Source organism: Typopeltis vanoorti, chromosome 7 (assembly GCF_054136105.1).
Source record: "Typopeltis vanoorti isolate ZY-2024b chromosome 7, IOZ_Tvanoo_1.0, whole genome shotgun sequence".
Classification (NCBI taxonomy): domain Eukaryota; kingdom Metazoa; phylum Arthropoda; class Arachnida; order Uropygi; family Thelyphonidae; genus Typopeltis; species Typopeltis vanoorti.
The window spans coordinates 154,329,087-154,351,540 of NC_143555.1; the positions used below are offsets into that span (position 1 = coordinate 154,329,087).

At 35.3% G+C, this 22,454-nt stretch overlaps 1 protein-coding gene across 1 annotated transcript in view; it reads right to left on the bottom strand.

Moving 5' to 3' along the window:
- LOC150105227 (testis-expressed protein 2-like) overlaps positions 1 to 22,454 on the bottom strand; it is a 200,413-nt gene that overhangs the window by 89,125 nt on the left and 88,834 nt on the right. Inside the window, exons 3-4 of the mRNA XM_090396204.1 lie at positions 16,999 to 17,237; positions 1,477 to 2,167 (exon numbers count right to left, since the gene is read on the bottom strand). Of these exons, the coding sequence (XP_090252330.1) occupies positions 1,477 to 2,167; positions 16,999 to 17,237 (930 nt within the window). The remainder of the gene's footprint in view (positions 1 to 1,476; positions 2,168 to 16,998; positions 17,238 to 22,454) is intronic.

Below are 22,454 nucleotides of genomic sequence, written 5' to 3' on the forward strand. Positions count from 1 at the left end.
GAGAATGGCCAATTCTTCAGACTTGGTTATGGTAAAAAAACAGTGAAGGATATGGAGATTAGTGAAGAAATTCATACCCAGAGACTGATTAGCAGAAGATCATTAAAGTAGCACCTGTCAGGAGAGTAATTGAAGATGACCACTCTGGTTATTATGTAAAGAACAGAGATGAAATGACTGCAATGGTCAGAACATATGACTGAAGAGATAGTTGCAAGTAATGTGGCTCAGGATTAGTAAGCAAATAATAAAGATTTTAGGACTGAAGGATAAGGAATGAAATAGTGAGTATTCTGCTGAGGTATGACAATAAGATTTCTCAGGAGAAACGTTCTGATGATGAATGATAAGATATACACATACAAGAAGAGAGATTCTGATTATGTACATATCTCACATGAATTACACAGGAGAAAGGAATTGAAGGCTAAAGATAGATAACATGTGAAGATTATAGGATAGTGAAAAAAACACTCTTATTACGAAACACCTCCAGGGAGTCCAAAGACTCATTGAGGGAGGACACCTACTCTACAACGCTTCATCTACTGCTGACCACCACAAGTATTTTCACAGACAATCACAAATATCCATGTCGGGATTCGAACCACAGCCTTTTGGCTGGAGAGCAGATATGCTAACCACTCGGCCAACCAGGCTGACAAAAAACATACATCAAGATACTATTCCGTGGAATAGCAGAGTGAATTGAAGAAATGAAAGCTGCCAGAGCAGAATGGAAAACAGAAGGGATGGCTGTCGATAAAGACTGCTACAACGAGGATAGAAAGTTGGTTGGAAACGGAACCTGAATTCCAAAAATGATTGAAATCTATGAAAAATGGCTGATTGAGGAAGATATCTTTGAAAAGAGAATTTAGACTATTCTGGAAAGACAGGAAATTGACAAATGCTTAAAAGTTTCATGTCTGATCTCCAGAGTAGAGAAACTAGATCATCTAACCTTAGTCTATCCATGGTAATAAACATATAATAAGTTTATAACCTTTTGTGAGTAGGATTCACATAAAGAGCCAGATACCATTAATAGTATAAGAAGAATTATGCTCAATCTATGTTGAAACCAGGAGAAAAGTAGTTACAATGGCTTTGATAGTATCTGGAAACAGGTGGAGATAATCAAGAAAAGACATTTACTGCTTCTTTATTAAATAATCAGTAAAGTGTGGATAATTTAAACTATGTAAATAAAGACTGGAAGTAAGTAATAAGATATGAAAGAAAAGTGAATTTCTGGAGTTTATATGTAACAAATGATCAAGGCAGGATGGAGTGAGTGGTTAATTTTGCCTCTCCCAGTTATTTAGGATAATCATATAGTTAGAAGAGATAGCTTTTCAAGGGGCACAAATTGTTTCATCTTTTTTTTTTTGGGGGGGGGGGGGGAGGACTGCAACTCAGCTCAGAATTAAATAATAAATAAATTTAAAGATTTAAAAAAAAAAACATATTTACCCTAATTTTGCTTAGCTTCTTTTGAATTAGATCTGCTACTACCTTAGATGACATTTCCACTGTTAAAAAGTCAAAAAATAAACGTCCTATTAAAGCATTTAACCATAAAAGATTATTCTGAGATGAAATGACATTAACATTTTCTGATTCCGCAGCTTGTGTAAGTATTGGATTACCACGCTGTGAGAGGGAAAGAGTTATACAATCTTTGTGAAAAAAAGAAGCCATGTAATGATGAAACTGGAGCTGCTTTTGCAATTTATTTTCTATTCCTTCTTCTGTGATATTTCCCATTGTAGAAGATGATTTAAGTGATCCGAGATCAATAGACACAGCTCTTTTATGTTCCAAATTATTATCTTGAGTATTTACATTCACTGACTGCCCTGGAGAATCTAATTCTGTTGGTTTCTTTTGGGAAGCCTCTTTGAAACGTCGAAACCATTCATCCTTATCCCTGTCAGTTCGTGAAAATAAATACAGAATGATGTTTCCATTATCACGTTGCTTAGGAAAAGATTTTTTAATAGGTGAAGATTCCTTGCTACTACCTGATGATTTAGAATTTACACCTGAAGAGGGAACACATTCATCACTTGGAGACTCTTTTAACATTTCTCCATTAAATGAATAAGGTCTACTTTTAGAGCCAGGAATAATTAGACATATGGGATACTTCTTGCTCCATAACCTTGGAAAGAAAAAAAAAAGCACATGGTATTTAAAAAAATATATTTTAAATCATTTTAAATTTTAAATGTCGTAAATTAAAGAAAGGGAGAGAGGGATGAGGAGGGGATAGAGAGAGAGAGAGAGAGAGAGAAGGTTTCTAACACAAATCTTTACACACTTTGATGCTATATCACAATAAAGCATGCTATAGTTATCTCATAACAAAATCTGTTTTTTCAAATTCTGTCAATACTGCTTATAATATTAATAAATGGATTACCATAAAAAGAAATTCATTTTGACAATGCTAAAGGTATTGCAAGGAGTCAGCTGAATAAATTTACATGGAACAAGAGTAATAAGCCAAAATCATTCAACTAGCAGTATAAAATAGTGTTAAAACCAATTTTAACTCACAGATTCAAGAGTTGAGTTAGAAATAAAACAGCTGATCAAAGATTAGAAAACACAGATATGAAAATAGTGAAAAATTAAATCAGTGCACTGAACAGATGGCATCAGTGGCAAAATCATATTAAAAATGAAAATATTAGAAAGGAACTTAAAGTTTTGGTATTCAAGAATGTGAGAGAGGAGCTAATCTAAGGTGGCATGGTCACTTTAACAAGATATGATAGGAAAGGTTAGCAAAATTTGTTTGATGCCAGGAAAGAGATCCAGAGGAAGACTACATTTACAGGGATCGAAGCAATTAGTAGTGCCTTAGAAGAACAAAATAAGATCTGACAATATTGGAGTCCTGACAAATAATAGATTAATTTGGAGAAAGATTGTTGATAAAAGTTAATCATTATGAAAACATATTATAGTATTTGGTACACCACTTGAGGGAAAATATCAGTAATTTGGTGATGAATGCTAAAGTAAACAGTGTCTTATTTTGTGACCAATGACTTAGCAGATACTTGCCAAAGCCATTTTGTTATTTTCTTCTATCCCTTATGTATTTCCCTCCATGCTTATATATATTTCCTGCAAAACAAGCTGCTCCTCTGTTGTGCTTTATCTGAAATTTTTATGATCAAAGCAAATATTTTCTTCACTATACTTAATATCTTCATGATTTTCTGTTATTACTACAAAAAGATCAAAATATCTTGAGCAAAATTGGAGACCAAAAATATATATATATATTTTTTTTTTAGTTATGAGATTCATTGTCTTCAAAACCTGACACAGATATGAGTCCTATTTCACACTGTTTTTTTAAAAGCTCTCTCCTGTTTTTTCCTTGAGAATTCTTCCATTGTTGGCAATTATTCAATGACCAGTTTAATTAAAAATCATCTTGGATGAAGCCATTCCAAACTTTGGAGTAACTGATAAATGGTATAGAAAGGTATGGAAAAAAAATCTCAGTCTATTGTTTTCTGCTCTTGATATCACTAAAGAATCTGACTATTCAGGCAAAATGTTTTCAGAGCCAATTTTCATTTGATCAATTTCATCCTGTTTGCAAATTTATGTTTACTTTCATTTCTGGCCATATGCTAACTTCATGACTACTACTGTATTATCTGTAGACTGGACCCCCTCCCCACCTTCTTTCTTTTCTTCTTACTTCTTCCTCCCAGTGCTTTCAGTGTTTGAGGGCTAGAGGTGAATCTTTCCTATTTTGCCATTTCATTTCATCTTATGCAGTGGGAGTCTGCTCACCTAGCAGGCAGAAGTCCCAACCCACCTAGCCAATGTGGCGATGAATTGGGGAACAAAATTTGCCTGATATGTGGAAAGAGCCTCTGCAATCCTACCACTTTTTATCTTGTGGTGGCTTCATTCCAAAATGCTAATATGGTTGTGCTTTATAATACATCTCACGGTGCATCGGTTGTTGTGTAGAATAATCAGAGTCGCAGGACTTAGAGGCAGTGGGTCCTGTTCGAGAAGTATATTACAGTCTCCAACAAAAGTCAGTGATATTGTGAATGAAGAATACAGAAGGTATATGATCAACTTTAGAGGGGAATTTTACATAGTCACATGGAATGTTGGGTCTACAGATGGGTACACTAGCTATTGTCTGTAAGAGATTGAGAGATATAAAATTGACATCCTGGGAATTACAGACATCAGAAGGAATGGTGAAGATCACTTCAAAAGACAGGATGGTATGCTAGGTGTTTATTCAGGAGGTGACTCAAAAGCATTATGGGGTAGCTGTGATAGTGAAGACAGTTCAGGCAAAAACCCTTTTTGGTTATAATCCTGTTAATGATATGATTCTTTGTATTAGACTTAAGGCTCATCCCACCAACGTGCCAATCATGGTAGTTTATGCACCCCATACAGATAGGCCTGATGAAGAGACTGAGGAATTCTATGAAAAACTTAGATTGTGTTGGACTGCCTAGCAAGGAGAGATGTACTTTACATCTCTCCTTACTAGGCAGGGGACTTTAATGCAAAAGTGGGAAAGAATATGAGAGTTAGGCTTCAGTGTGGCATATTTGGTTGGTGTGAACATAACATCAGTAGTGAAAGACTGTTAGAATTTGCCCATGCTAACAGATTAGTTAATACTAATACCTGATCCCAGAAACACCTATGATGGACCTATGCTAACAGATTAGTTAATACTAATACCTGATCCCAGAAACACCTATGATGGACCTATACTTGGACATCTAACATTGATAGGTCAAGGCATCAGATTGATTACAACCTGGCTCTCCAACAGTGGAAGACAAACATCCTTGTCCTGGAGCAGACTGTGGTACCGACCCTCAAGCTAGTAAGAACCAAAGTAAGCCAGACTCAGAAACCATCCAGGTAGGATGTAAATTAAAGTAATTCCTGGGTTCACGGAAGAAACATCAACTCGGTTGGATGATTTTTTGGAGACTAGTGAGGAGAACTCACCAGAAATGCTTTGGGAAGGAGTCAAGGCTATAATACAGGATACAACCAAGAAGTATCTCAGCCCAATAAGAAGACTAAGAGACCCATGGATATCAGATTCAACATGGGATCTAATGCAAAGAAGACAGTTGGAAAAACAAAGAGACACACAGGGACTGAAGAATATGAGATTACATAGAGAAATCAGAAGAGCCATCAGGCAGGACAAGGAAAGGTTTTATATTAACTCCCTACCGGCCAAGGTGGATGAAATAGTGAGACCAAATTGCGCTTCTTATCCATTTTATTCAATAGGTGTTGCAGAATCGTATCCAGATTTAGCTGGATGTCTATAGCTGTCCTGGCCAGTTGGGGGAGGGTTAATAAATGTGAAAAGATAGCGTTCCAGATGAGGAGGAAGCACAATTATAAAAAAATGTTTCATTTAGTTCATGACCTAAAGCACAAGTTTAAGCCCAAATTGAATGTCATTGAAGACAGTAATGGAGCACTACTAAGAGAAGAACCAGAAATAAAAAGCAGATGGTAAGAATACTGTGAGGAGCTATATAACGGAGAGGATATATTTTAAAGAAAATTTGGAGGACCCCTCTCACCAGCATGAGGTTGAAAGAACAGTTAAACAGCTTAATAACAATAACTCTGGGTGCAGATGGAATCCCAGCAGAGTTAATTAAGGCTAGAGGGGATGGATGGTGTTTCATAGATTGATTAAAAGGATATGGGAGACAGGATCATGAGACCGAAAGAATCTGTTTTCATACCACTGCACAAAATGGTATATATGAAGGATTGCAAGCACTATAAAACTCTTAACTTAATCTCTCATGCAAACAAAATTTTATTAAAGATCATTCTAAATAGGATTGATGCCAGAAGAACAAGCAGGTTTTGGAAAGGCAAAGGTACCAGAAATCAGATCCTTTTTTTTTAGACACATCATTGAGAAGTGTAGAGAATTTAGCCTCCCTATGATAATGTGGGTCCATCAAGTGAAATTGTGGGAAGTAATGAAAAGAATGGACTGTCCTCAACACACTATCAGGTTGATAGCTATAACTTGTACAGGTAAGAAAAGGTGTCAGATTAACTGACTGGCTTCAGGCTGGAAAGGGAGTTAGGTAAGGATGTGTACTTTCTCCTCACATGTTTAGCATCTATGCTGAGGACATCATGATTGTAGCATTGGATGAGATCAAGACAGGAATTAAGATAACTGGTAGACTGATCAGTGATCTGAGGTATGCTGATAATACTGTACTCTTCTGTAATGACAAGGAAGAACTAGGGCAAATTCTTGACACAGTTAATGAGATCAATAAGAACAGAGGACTTAAGCTCAATCTAGCAAGACAGATTATTGTTCTCAAAGGAAATACAGACAGCAAAGCTCTTGAGAAACAAGTGTACCTTAATGGAGAAAGAATCGAGTAAGTCAACTATTTCGAGTATCTGGGATCTATTATTAATGTGAAGAACTGCTGTTTAGAAGACATCAGAAGAAGATTAAGAATGGCTAAAACAAGTCAGACTTTTGTCTGAAATCTGAAGGGATGGATCTATCTATCTCCAAGGGAACAAAGCTAAGGATTTTAGATGCAGCTATTCTTCCACCAGCAACTTATGGATGGAACCTAAAGAAGTCTGAAAGAAAAAGGATAGCTGCTTTTGAGATATGTTGTTACAGAAGACTGTTGAAGATATCATATACTGAAAGGCAGACAAATGGATGGGTGCTAGAAAGGATCAGTAGAACTTTAAGGCTCCTTAACTTTCTGATAGAAGAAAGTTGAAATACTTCGGACACATTGAAAGGATGGAAGAAGGACTTCTCAGAACAGTAACAGAAGGTTCCTGGAAAAAGAGGAAGGGATATATCATCAATGAGATGGATGAATGGATGGATGGTGTGTTTGGAGTGAGTGATCTTCAGAGTTGAAGCCTTCAGAAAACCATACAACAAGACCACAAGGCGAGGACTGGTGTGGCACATCACTGAGAATTAGAGTGATCATATGGCATCTGTTGATCATTCAATGAACAGATGGATAGAACAGAGTTCTTAATCCTACATTGTCTATCAATGGTGTGTGTGTGTGTGTGTGTATTCTCCAGTCAGTTTGCTACACAAGAGAAAAAAACCCTGTCATCTCTGTATGAGACTAACTTGCGTTTATTTGAAAGTCTTTATAAACGTTTAACACATCCCATATGGAATATAAACCTGGATCTTTTTGAGTCAAGGAGATAACATTGTTTACTGAGTTATGGAGGATTAAAGAATCTATTAGTAAAAATGATCTACTTCAAATTATATAACACAGATCACCAAACAAGATTTCTCTTGATGACACAATGATAAAGTCAGGCTTCTTGAGGACATACTTTTCTTCATCATCACCATCATCAAATTCCTGACATGTACACTCAAGGGGTGTATAGGACATGATAGTACTACATGAAAAAAATTACATCATTACTAACTTCCTATCTACAATTTTCCTCCAAATCAGTCTGTTACTTGTCAAGACTCCAACATTATCAGATCTTATATTTCTATCTTCTAAGGCACTATGTACCGTATCAATCCACCTATATCTTGGTCTTCCTCTGGGTCGTTTTTCTGCCAACCTGGCAGAGAACACTTGTTTTGCTAATCTTTCCTCGCCCATTCTGTTTAAGTGACCATACCATCTGAGATTAGCTCTGCTAACGCATTCCTGGATGCTGACAATTTCAAGTTCTTTCCTAATATCCTCATTTTTAATATGATATTGCCATTCATGCAATCTGTTCACGCCGCTAATCTTTCTCAGAACTCTCATATCTGCGGTCTCTAGTCTTTGGTCAAGTGTTTTACTTCTGACCCAGCTCTCAGATCCATAAGTTAAAACTGGTTTGAACACTGTCTTGTATACAGCTAATTTAGTATTCAGACAAATTTCTCTTTTATTCCATATGAATTTATTCAATTGACTTCCTACCATACCAGCTTTGTTGATTCTGTTGACTATTTCCATATTTAATGTACCATCTTCAGTAAAAATCGTGCCTAAGTAGCTGAAATGTTTTACTTGTTCCACAGGTTCTCCATTCACAACACAGTTGAAATTTTCATTGTCTTTGTCTTTTTATTGCTGACCTTCATACCATATCTATTACAACGTATTGAACAGCTTCTCTCTTGGCACCTTGTCATATGCCTTATCCAGATCGACAAAACTTAAATACAGATTTTTGTTATATTCCCATGCTTTCTCAATTATTTATCATAAAGTGAAGATCCGATTCGGACAGCCTCTATTTGGCCTGAATCCAGCTTGTTCTTCACCAAGCTTTTCTTCCACAATTCTTCTCAACCGTTTCTCAAGTATACTGCCATAAATCTTGCCCGGAACACTCAGTAGGGAAATACCTCTGTAATTCTCACATTTAGTTTTATTTCCTTCAGTTTTATTTTAATTCTCATATTCAGTTTTATTGCATTTATTGACTTTGAAAAAGCATTTGACAAAGTTAAAAGAAACATATTATTTAACATATTAAAAGAAAGACAAATACCAAATATCCTAAAAGCTATCACAAGTATATATGAAAATAATCAAATACAAATAAGATTAAATCACGAGCTATCATATACGAGAGAGATAAACCAAGGGGTCCGACAGGGATGTCCCCTCTCAGCAACTTTTAATATCTACTTAAATGAAATAATAATAAATGGAATAAAAATTTACATCAAGGAATTAAACTTTCACCTACAGTTAACTTAAACACTCTCCTCTTTGCAGACGACCAAATAATAATTACAAATTCTGAAGATAACTTACAGAATGCTATTTTAAATCTAAATGAGATATCCAAAGATTATGGTATGATAATATCAACGGAAAAATCAAAAACAATGGCCTTTAAAGGAGAAGATCCAGCAAGAACTAAAACAGTAATAGATAACAAGATCTTAGAACAGGTGAATTCATTTAATTACCTAGGATGTACGATCACATATGAAAATGTAAAATATATAAACGTAAAAATCGCAAAATATTTAAAAATAACAGGTGTAATTAACTCTATATTTAAACCAAATCTAGTTCAAAAACAAATCAGACTCAAAGTATACAATACATTAGCCCTACCAGTCTTCATGTATGGAAGTGAAATCTGGACAATAAAACAAAAAGACAAACAAAGATTAACAACAGCAGAAATGAAGTTTATGAGAAAAACTGCAAAGTATACCCTATTTGATCACAAAAGAATTGAAGAAATTATGAAAGAATTAAACCAAGAACCAGTAATAGAAAAAATTAAAAAATATAAACATAAATGGATGGAACACGTTCAAAGAATGAAAACAGAAAGATTACCAAAACAAGCCTTTTCTTTCTAGGTATAAATTCTCACCACAAAAACTGCTTTGTCATCATTTCCTGATATATATATCAAGGACTGTACAGGATATGATTAATGTGTACAGAATTAAGTATACATTATTATAAGCTAGACAGAATACTTTGGAAAAAAATAAAGATTGTTGATATCTGAGACCCCAATATTTTCAGACATTACATATCATCATCAAGGCTGGTACGGCCAAGTTTAAACTCAGCAGCCCATTTTTTAATTGTTTAAAACAAAGGAGAAGAGTGCCCACAAATTTTATGAACTTCGAATGACTTTCTTTTGGAGTTAAACCTTCTTTTACAAAGAATTTTATAACTGCATGATACTCAATTTTATCCATTTTTATCCATTAGAGAAATTAGTCAAAACACTAAGCTGTATAGCTTAGTGTTTTGACTAATTTCTCTCTTATTCTATATAAATTTATTCAGTTGACTTCCTACCATACCAGCTTTGTTGATTTCGTTGTCTATTTCCATATTTAATTTACCATCTTCACTAAAAATTGTGCCTAAGTATAGTTCACACACCGATTAGAGATCCTTCGACACTTCTGCGCATGTCAGAAAAAAGAGAATCCATTCTGATAATAGGGTAATCGATCTGCCTTCTGGGGTGAGTTTGTTTATTATTGCAGGTCGGAAAATTTAGCTTTTCTTTTACGAACATTGCTGTTTTTAAAGTGTAACTATTTTGTTTGTATAACAGTTGGAAAAATGTACGTAGAGTATTAACAAAATTAAAAAAGGTATAGCATAAAACAAAAATGTAGCTAAGTTTATTTTTAAGAAATTTTTCTATAAAATAAAAATAATTATACAGAAAAACAGAAATTTTTTCAAATGAACTTAGATATTCTAAACTTACAGTTGAGAGAACTGAGACACTTTAATGTCCTAAACTGATTAATTATTTATGACTTGTGACTCTTTTAACAAACCCATGCAAAAAAAAATACCATTATCAAATCCGTTTAATCTCCAGAGTCATCTGAATCGGTGTCCGAATCGCCATCACTTTCACTTAAACTGATCACCGAAGGTTAGCATAATTCTTTGATAATTCCGTCTCTGTTCCAATACATATTTTCCAATGAGGTGACATGAGAGCCATATTTTCCCCAGTTTTGAACTGTAATACTTCAATCGCCTATTCTGAAAGTTTAAAAAGTTTCGACATGTCAATATCCCCAGTTACGTTGCGATGGCGAATGAAACTTTTCACTTCTGCCCAAACATACTCAATAGTATTAATATCGCAATGATATGGTGGTAGCCTCAAAGCTAGAAATCCATGCTCTTTGGGCATCGTGTCGAATTTAAATAGTTTAGTTGTGGGCAAGTTTCTTTTGATCAAATTAAGCAATTCAATTTTTTGCATATCTGGGGAATGAGAAATGTTATTTGCAGAGAGCCAATCCATAAGAACTTGCTTCTTATTAGACCAATTTGGAACTTTGTTTAATCGAACAGAGTGATATGAGGCGTTATCAATTATAACAACAGCATTTTTAGGAAGGTTTGGAATCAGTTTTTCTTCTGCCGACTTTTCGAAGATCGTCGAATTCATTTGCCCATGGTAATCTCCAGTAGTTGAATTTGCTTTGTATAATAAGTTTGAATTAGGTAAAAAAAAAACCATTTCTCCGCCCGCACACAAAATTATTATGCGCTGCGAAGCATTTCCGGTTTGTAGCACTCCACATTTTTCTTTAGACTGCCAACATTTTCAACAAGTTAAATTACTATCAATCCAAGTTTCATCTAGATACACAATAGGTCTTTACTCCTCCCTGAAACATCTTATTGCTCTCAAATACTGCGTTCTAGATAAAACAATGTCACTTCGCCCCATGATAAGTTTCCTTTGATTCTGGCACTTTTTAAAACAAAATCCGATTTCATTAAGTATTTTCCTTAAAGTTTCTCTTTTCCAAGGAAAATTAATTTTTTCTTTAAGAACAGGAATCAATTTCGGAACAGTTGGTACTCTTTTCTCGACCACATAAAATCCGTGAATAGTTCTTATAACGTCTACATCAAATTCATTCAAAGCTATGGTTTCGATGGTTTTCTTTCTCTGGTGCTTTTTTTTTTTTTAGGAGATTTAAATTTTGGCTTACCTTCACCTTTTGATTCCCTACGAATTTGCACATTTTATGACTTGAGAAAGGGGAACAAGGAGACAGCCTTCTGACGATTCTTTTTCGCAGAATGTCAGCACATTATTCAATATTCTTTTGCAAGAGATACTGAAACGTTTAACAAGAGAACTTGTTGACTGTATTCGATCCATCATACAAATTAATAATAAAAAAATAATGCGAAAAAGCGACAACAAAAATCAAGCTACTACTACTAGTACAGCGACAGACAAGGCAAATCTAAATTCTAAGGCAAATCAAAACACAGTGTGATATCACAGAGAGACATATGTTCCCCTAGCTGAAATGTTTTACTTGTTCTTTGGGTTCCCCATTCACAATGCAGTTGATATTTTCAATGCTTCAGCCTATTTCATTGTCTTTGACTTGTTATTGCTGACCTTCATACCATATCTATTACAAGAATTATTCAATTCAGTCAGGGAATCTTGCTAACTTGTAGCAGATATATTTGAAGTATAACATCATCTGCATAAAGCAAAGAGCTGACATTAACACCTCCAATTTTATATCAGGTTTAATACCACTTTACTTCATAATGCGATCCATATAGATAATGAATAACAGAGGAATAATGTACATCCTTGTCTCACAATAAACTATCTTCCTGTACTTCCTTCAGTTCTAACTCTGACTTACAACTCAAATAAAGACTAAGTATTGATTGATATAATGCTCCACTGAAACCATACAACTGTAGCATTTTGAATAGCTTCTCTCTTGCACCTTGTCATATGCTTTTTCCAGATCTACAAAACTTAAAATCAGATCTTTGTTATAATCCCATGACTTCTCAACTATTTGTTATAATGTGTAAATCTGATCCTGACAGCCTCTATTTGGCCTGAATCCAGCTTGTTCTATACCAAGCTTCTCTTCCACAATCCTTTTCGACCATTTCTCAAGTATACTGGCAAAAATCTTACCAGGAACACTCAGCAGAGAGATACCTCTGCAATTCTCACATTCAGTTTTATTTCCCTTTTCAATCACTAAGACTTTTATACCTACTTGAGCATTTATGGTCGATATCATCTACTCCAGCTGCCTGTTTACATTTCAGGCTTTTGATGGCTTTTTCTATTTTAAGTATGGATATGTATTCCTGATTGCATGTCTGGTCAGTGTTTTTTTACCGCTGTGCTGTCATCACTGCTTGTTTCATTTAGCAATTTTTTGAAGTAATTACTCCATACTTCAAGGATATATTTTTCTCCAGTTTTCATGTCATCTTTATCATCTAATTCCTTTTACAGCAGTCTTTCCTCCATTTCTGAGCTTCTTCAACAACCTCAAAAATATCTTCCCGCCTTCTTGATATTTATTTTCTACATTCTTACCGAAGTCCTCCCATGATTTTTGTTTAGCTTTCTTACATTTGTCTGTGTACTCTACTCTAAGAGCAAAAGCTGACTTATTATGGGTACAATAGGAACTTTTGATATGCTTTTTTTTCCTTCACTGCCTCTTTAACTCCCTGTGTCCACCATGGAGTTCTGATTTTTCTATCCTTCCAGAAAGCCTCATCACATGCCTTTCTCACTGAATCAATCAAGCCACTGAATTTCCAAAATTTAGTTCCTGTTCCCAAATTTTTCATTTTTTTTCTGGAATAATGTTTTTATATTTTAGTCTACAGTTCACATCTGAGAGTTGCTCAATTTTTATTCACTTTAAAATTTTCTTACATGTTCTTCTTTTCAATATGAAATTTAGTATTATCCTGCTCAAAACTAAATTGTGATCACTTCCGATTTAAATTCCTCTGTACACGCAAGTGTCCTGTACCAGCGAGAAAACATCACTATCAACAATAACATAGTCAATGAGACTTTTCTTATTCCTTGCCTCTTCTCGCCATGTGAATTTGTGCACATTTTTATGTTGGAACATGGTGTTAGTAATAACCAGTTCATGTCCTGAGCAGAAATTCAACAGGTATTTGCCATTATTATTAGATTTGCTCTTTTCTCCAAGCTTTCCCCAAACATTTTAGTATGTTTGACAATCATTTCCTACTCTGCTATTTAGATTCCCAACAATGACCAACTTTTCATTTTTCATTGTGTCAGCTGCTTTCTCTAAAGCCTCAAAAAATTCCTCCAATTCTACCTTAGTAGAACCTTCTGTGGGACCATAAGCACAAATAAGTCTCATTGTCCAGTTTCCAATTCTCATATTTGTCCACATCACTCTACTTGAGACTGCCTGCCATTCAAGATTAGCGTCGTATTTTGTGTTGAATACTATGGCTACTCCTTCTTTTCCTTGACTGTCATTGTCTGAATATAACATTTTGTATTAATTGCTCAGAAAGATTTCTCACCAGTTTTTGTCTTTTTTGTTTTGGTCACCCCTATTATGTCGATCTGGTAATTATCTAATTCAGAATTCTGACTTGGAATAATGGAATCTGCTGGCCTGGTTGGCCAAGTGGTTAGCACATCTGCTCTCCAGCCAAAAGGCTGCAGGTTTCAATCCTGCCATGGGCATGGATGTTTGTGATTGTCTGTGAAAATACTAGTGGTGGTTTGGCATTGGTGTAGTTGGTGGATTGAGTGGTGGAGACAGAGAGAGCTGTAGAGTACGAGCCATCCCTCGATGAGTCGTTGGACTCCCTGGAGGTGTCACGTAGTAATAATAAAAATAATAATAATGCTATGAGAAAATGCTTTTTTTCCATAAAATAATTTTATAATGGGATAAAATCTTTATTATTTTATAACGTGAAATTTACATGCAGCTATTTTAAATTATTCCAAGATCATTTCAATTCTTGGTTTTATCCTTTATCCAAGTATAACGAGTTTTGACGAGCAGAGACAAGCAAGTTATTGTTCCTCTGTACTGAGCCTTGATAAGACCTCATCGACTACTGTGCCGAGATTTGGTCACCTAGGTTTCTTCTTGATGGGGAGGAGGTGGAGAGGATCCAGGGGCGAGTGACCAAGATGATAGCAGGTCTATGGAATAAACCTTATGATAATAGGTTGAAGATTTGTGGGTTGCAGAAATTGGTTGATAGGTGCAAAAGGGGAGATATGATTGAGACATTCAAATTACTGAAGGGTTTCTATAGGATTAATTCAGAGGATATTTTTGAGATCAGGATTGGTGGTGGGAGAACTAGGGGACATCTATGGAAGCTGGGCAAGAGTGTGGTTAGCAAGGGTGTTAGAGCTGGGTTCTTTACTTTTAGAGTGGTAAATGAGTGGAATAAGCTGCCAGAGTCTGTTGTGGGTGCTATGACAGTGAGTGAGTTCAAGGCAAGGTACGATAGATACTGTGAGAATGTCAAATAGTTGTGTGGACATGATGTTTAGGGCCTCCCTCGATGAGTCTAAGTACTCCCTGGAGTCGCCCGTAATAATAATAATAAGCAAAGAAACTTTGCACACAAAGTAACTTCATGACAGGGCGACTCGCTTACACTTAGATAAAGGATGAAACGAAGAATATAATTTCTTGGCATCTTTAATTTATAACATAAGCAAGTGGGAAAACTTTCAACATCGATCTCTAATCCAGAGTATTTTAATAATAAGATGTGACACCTTTTGGCTACTTGTATATGGAAATATGACCAGCATTACTTCAACTTTGGTACCACTTCTGGGTCCAATTGACGAGACCTTATTAAAGGTCAAAACCGGTCTGGTTAGTGGCCCTTCTCATATTGTTAGCATTATACATGTCAGTAAGGATATGTGTATTGCATTATGGGATACTAAGGTAATTCATGTGAAGTCATTAGTCTCTATATACGAGTTGCCTGTCATGAAGTTACTTCATGTGCAAACCTTCTTTTCTTACACTTGGATAAAGGATGAAACTAATAATATAATTTCTTGGCATCTTTAATTTATGGTTAATTGGATGTTAATTTAAAACTTACTGAATGTCACTTAACCACTTGTGTACAATATATTATCATTTACTAAGTTAGCTCTTTTGACAGCTTTCTATACATATAAATTAAAAACAACAACAATGGACTAGTAATTAAAAGTGGCTAAGGCTAATGACACTGTGGTTTTAAACCAAAAAGATTACTCAGGTAAGCTTGCCTCCTTACTTCAAGATCACTCTACCTACCTTTTTAAACACTATGATCCCACCAATACACAGATAGAACATCCCATAGGCTCTTTAAAAAGGTCATTTGATAACAGTGCCATAAGTATTGAGCTTGACCACATTATCAACACTGTCTATGCTAACTGCTGCAATTCCCACTAAATCCAAAAATTATTAAAAAATCCCCATAACTGCAACCCTCCCCTCCAGAACAGACACTACATAAAACCTATTGCCCTTCCATATATTCAGGGCAAATATGAAAAATCCTAAAGAAATACAACCTTACAACTTATAAACTACATAAATTTGCATATCTTATCTGCTCTACTAAAGACCAACCACATTTCCTAGCCCTGCTAGGTGTTTACCATGTCCCTTGCAATTGCAAATTATCTTATTATGTCTAAACAGACAGGACAGCAATTTCAGAATTTCTTAAGACATGGACTACATCTGGTTCTACCATTACAGCCACTCAGGAATTGATGATCATGCTTTGGACAACTACCACAGGATATGCTGGAAGGACACTCCATTACACCACAGCAAATACAAAATAAATATGAGAGGCTATTCCTCGAATCAGCCTCAGTCCGGAGAAACTTTCCAAACCTCAACAAATTTGGGTGCACGAGACTACCCCAAATTTGGGAAGCATTCATTCTCAGATCTTCAGCACAACAGCCAAAGACCACCCAATTTAGCAAACTAGAGAATGCCATTTAGGACTCTATGCCCAAATTTGGTTGCCTTTATTCAGCCTCATTTACGTAAAGTTACTACCTGTATGCGCATATCATTGTTTCGTGATCTCTGATGATGGCAATGCAACATTGTTGAAATATAGGAAAGTATTAAAGTTAATATAATTAATATTTTGGTATACGTTATTTCCTGAAAAATTAATAGTTATGAGTAATCAACATAATAACCTACCTAAGAATAATTTATATACATAGTTAAAGCATTTCTTTAAATTCAATAGACAAATGAAAAATTTCTTTATTAAATAGCTATAAAGTTATTAATATATCAAATGAATTGCTAAGTAGATGCACATGGAAGATAATCATACTACTAACAAGTGCATCTTCGGTGCTATGGCAACTCTTGGCCAGTGATCCTGTAAGGTCTATGCTGACAATCATATAAAACTCACAATATGTATACCTCAAAAAAAAAAGTAGCAATAGCAAAATGTTATCAGAGTGTATGCATTTTAATAATAAAAATTTATTGTGCATTTAAAATTAGAAAAAAAAAAACTTAAAGTGTGGTAGATTGAGATGTTTTTATTACTTTAAGATGGTAAAGCTTACCTCTTTCTAGCAAGCCCTTTTGGTAAAAGGCATACTGTCGCTCCAGCAATATTAAAATGTCTCTGATGAACAAATACTACATCATGGCGACTTTCATTCCACATGGCTCGCTTTGGAATATTAGTTTTTGGATGTGAAAGGCGCAGCTTAGTATCATCAAGGCGGACATATACAGAATGGGTACTACATATATGATAAGTATCAGGATTATATTCAGTTGGCAGTTCATTCATCCACCCCTGGAAAAAATTAAATTCAAAAATAATAGAAATTGTTATAATAATGATAATAAAAACCCCGAAGTACTAATTCTTTTTCTAAGTTTTATTTTCTAAATAGCAGGATTACCTGGCATCCAGTTAAATTATTTCCTATGAAACTATCATCTAAGGATAACTTTATTGCTCCTTTTATGAAGATAATTAACTTTGATAATTTTTTTTTCCCAATTTTTAAAAATTTGAAACAAAAATTTTTCATCTACAGCATTTTACTATGCACTACAATGGCAGAAATAAACAACTACTTATATTTTATAAATGAATACCTCATAAAAGTAAAAATAAAATAAACAACCTATATTTCTGGTCTCATAAGAATTAAATGAATATTTTAATTTTCAATTTCTGAAAGCTAACAAGAAAAATAGCATATTCAAAATAGTATACCAAACATCAACAAACATGTGTTGTAACTCAGCAATGAAGTTACCAAATAAAGTAATCTAGGAATCAAAAATTTTAGATAACCTGGTTATTTAATAAGAGCTTTCTCTTGAAAGAGAACAAATGAATTTTAACCCGGCAAAGTGGGAAAATGTAATAAAAGTGGTAAGGTGGGGTCCCACACTAAACTTGCTTGCGTGCAACAGCCTGTCGTCTATGACATCGAGTAGCAAGTTACAGGAGGAGAAGTGAGGCATGCCTCATACTGTGGCATGACTCACTGCCACGTGTTATTAAAAAGTTATAGTCAATTTAAAATCTTTGGGATCTGTGACACCCCACCTTACTAACACCAGGTTAATAAAGGTAAAAGAGGGTGTCTGCATAAAGGTGGTATATGCAGAAGGACACAAAGAATTACACGCTAATTTGTTTCTGAAGTGTTGGTTAAGAATAGAACTAGTATAAGGGAAATTAGTGTGTATGTTCTTTATGAGAGATAGCATGGCATTGTGGGGACAATCATAATGTATTCACGTTTTATAATGGATGTAATGAGAAGTTGACAACTTAAACACCTTGGTATTTTTGAATTTTAGAAAATATAAAGGTGGTATATGCCGGCCTGGTTGGCCGAATGGTTAGTGTATCCGCTCTAGCCAAAAGGCTACAGGTTCAAATCCCTCCATGGGCATGGATGTTTGTGATTGTCGGTGAAAATACTAGTGGTAGTGGTTGGCGGTAGATGGCGTTGGTGTAGATGATGAAAGTAGTTGCGGTTGGTGGAGTGGTGGAGACAGAGAGTTGTAGAGTAGGCGTGCTCCCTCGATGAGTCTTTGGACTCCCTGGAGGTGCTATGTAATAATAATAATAATAAAACATACAAGAAAATGGCAATAATATTAGGTGCAAGACAAGGGTAAACATTAACTCCACTATTATTTATCATCTACATGGATCACATTATTAAGAAAACTGGCATTAAACCCGATATCAAAACTGGAGACTAATCTCAGCTCTTTACTTAATGCAGAGGATATCATATTCTTTTAAACAAATGTAATAAAAAGTCTGCAGGATTCCTAAATTAAACTGAATAACAGCAGCTGTAACAAATTTGGTAAAAATCAGCTATAAAGAGACACTGTGAGCATAGGAAGAACCATCAAAAACAATAGATGTATTATCCTGAACATATGAGAAATAAATATTTCAGGCATTCGGCACAAATTTTAGGAAACTTGGCAAATTAAATAGGGGAACAGACAACAGAATAAATTTATATGAAATAAGAAACAATTTTTTTCAAATACTATATCAGCAGCTAGAAGACAGTGTTCAAACCAGTTTAACTTACAAATCTAAGAGCTGGATTAGAAATAAAACAGTTGATCAAAGACTGGAATTACAGATATGAGAGTTCTGGGGAGGAAAATTTATGGGAATTGACAGATGGTATCAATGTCAGAATAATATAAAAATTATCTTATTTAAATTAAGGGGATATTAAATCCCACATTGTTTTAAAACCAAATAAGAAACTCAAAGATTGGAATCAGAGAGTTTCATGCCGAATATAGTAAACTATAAAAGTACCGGCGATTACTAGCGTGAGCTAATGCAAGTAGTCCTAGCACGTAGTACAATCTCGGGCAACTCGCAGCAAAGGTGGTAAAGTTCTGATCGCTATTCTTGGTATTTTCCATAATGTATGCTGTTATTACATTATGGTGGGAGGTCACTACCCAGACCGGTTTCAGCCTTTTTTGAGGCTTCATCAGTGAGTAGCTAGACCAAATAGATACCAAAGGATATAGCGAAAAGAACTTATATACTCTGCTATACGAGTTGTCAAAAAGGTACAACCATTAAGTTACTTAAAAATAAAGAGCCAATAGGCTTCATTTCGGCAATATAAACATTATTTATTTAAATTAAGGGGATATTAAATCCCACATTGTTTTAAAACCGAATAAGAAACTCAAAGATTGGAATCAGAGAGTTTCATGCCGAATATAGTAAACTATAAAAGTATCGGCGATTACTAGCGTGAGGAAACTCTCTGATTCCAATCTTTGAGTTTCTTATTCGGTTTTAAAACAATGTGGGATTTAATATCCCCTTAATTTAAATAAATAATGTTTATATCGCTGAAATGAAGCCTATTGGCTCTTTATATTTAAGTAACTTAATGGTTGCACCTTTTTGACAACTCGTATAGCAGAGTATATAAGTTCTTTTCGTTATACCCTTTGGTATCTATTTGGTCTAGCTACTCACTGATGAAGCCTCAAAAAAGGCTGAAACCGGTCTGGGTAGTGACCTCCCACCATAATATAATAACAGCATACATTTTGGTATTTTCCATAATGTAAAAACACATTTCCTAGGAAATGTGTTTTTACATTATGGAAAATACCAAGAATAGTGATCAGAACTTTACCACCTTTGATTGTACTACGTACTAGGACTACTTGCATTAGCTCATGCTAGTAATTGCTGATACTTTAATAGTTTACTATATTCGGCATGAAACTCTCTGATTCCAATCTTTGAGTTTCTTATTCGGTTTTAAAACAATGTGTGATTTAATATCCCCTTAATTTAAATAAATAATGTTTATATTGCCGAAATGAAGCCTACTGGCTCTTTATATTTAAATAAAAATTATCATTATCTATAGATTACCATGGAGTCAAAGACTTGCAGGAGGTCCCTCTCTCATATATATAGCTCATTATACCATGCAGTCACCACACTCTCAGGAAATGCATTCCAATCATTTACCACTCTCCATGCAAAAAAACCTGCTTCTCACTCCTTTGTTTATACCTTCCTTATACAGCTTCTAGGAATGACCTTGGGATTCCCCCCCCCCCCACTATTCTATGAAAAACCTCTTCTTCAACAAATTTATTTTGTTGAAGAGGTTTTTCAAATTTATATCTTGAAGACTCTTTGAACTGCATATTCTCAACCTTTCTTTACACTTAACATTTCAGAGACCAGAAACCAACTTAGCTGATGGCCTCTGGACTCTCAATATCTTTTCATCCTTCAAATCAGGTGACAAATCTGCACAGCAGTCCATATGTGGGGCCTAATCAAGGCATTATACAATGGAACCAGAATATCCTCACTTCTACAAGTCAGTGTCTTTCACATCACTGAAAAAATTAATTGTGCTGTCCTCACAATTTTCGCTGTGTCCCCTAAATTTTAGCTCCCTATTCACCATCACCCAAGATTTCTTATTTCCTCAGTCTCCTCCAATATATCCCCACCAATTGTATATTCCACAGCCCATGTTTGCATTCCAAATTTTAAAACTTCATGCTTTGCAACATTAAACTGAAAACCCTATATGTGTGCCAATTCACTCAGTACCATTCGTATGCCTGCTTAAAAGTCTTACAATAGCACAGGTTCCAAAGGAGTGGAAAGAAGATAAATTGTTCCACTGCATAAAGGTGGTGATAAGGCTGTGGCTACAAATTATAGGCCAATCTGTATATCTGGAGTTGTGGTGAAGATATTAGAGAGATTGGTGAGAAGTAGGATACAGAAATGATTGATAACAGCAATATTCTCTATAGTTATCAGCACGGGTTTGTTAAAGGGAGATCATGTTTTACTAACTTGTGTATTATAACAAGGTGACAAATTTTGTTCAAGGAAGATGCATAAACAGTGGTGTACTTGAATTTTGCAAAAGTTTTTGAAAGACTGCCCATGACAAGCTGTTAAATAAATTGAAACAGATGTGGGATCGGATAACAGACTTTGCATTGGATCAGTGACTGGCTGTCAGAAGAGGAAGGTCACTATTGGTGTGCCACAGGGATCAGTTTTGGAATCCATTGTTGTTCAATTTGTATAATAGTGATATTGGGATGGGTTTAACTAGTGATATGCCGATTTTGCAAAACTAGGGAGAGCAATGTAGAATCAAGCAGCCTTATGGCCTTACAAGGAGGACTTGAATAGATTGCATGAATGGGCAGGTAAGTGGAACAATTTGTATATTAATAGTATTGGGATGGGTTTGACTAGTGATATCCAGATGTTTGCAGATGATGCAAAATTGAGAAGAGCAATGCAGAGCCAAGCAGATATAATGGCCTTACAGGAAGACTTTAATAGATTGCATGAATGGGCAGGTAAGTGGAACTATCAATTCAATGTTGCAAAGTGTAACGTTTTGAAATTTGATAAGCAATGATGGATGCAAATTATACACTTGGTTGGGAAACTTTAAAGGAGATAGAGGAGATGAGAGATCTGGGAGTGGTGGTGAACAAGGACCTGAAATTCAAGGGTCACATTGCACAAGTTGTGAAGACGTTCACATCGGATAATGGCAATGATGCACAGGACCCTGACATACAGAAATAGAGAGGTTCTAATGACATTGTATAAGGCCTTGATCAGGCCCCATATGGATTATTGTGCACAGATTTGGTCACTGGGTTTGCATGGTGACGAGAATATGTTGGCAAGGGTCCAGAGAAGATTCACAATGGTGGTCAGTGGTTTTTGTAATGCGATGTAAAAGGACAGATTGAGAGAATGTAAATTGTAAAACCTCATGAATAGGAGGAGGAGGGGGGGGAATATGATTGAGACATAAGCTAGTCAGGGATTGTTATCAGGTTGACATGGAAGAGATTTTTCATAGAATGGGAGAGTGGGGGGGGGGGAAATGAACAAAAAGCTATTGCTGGACACTATAAGAAGGATGTAAGCAGAGGAGTAAGGAGTAGGTTCTTTGCATGGAGAGTGGAATGCATC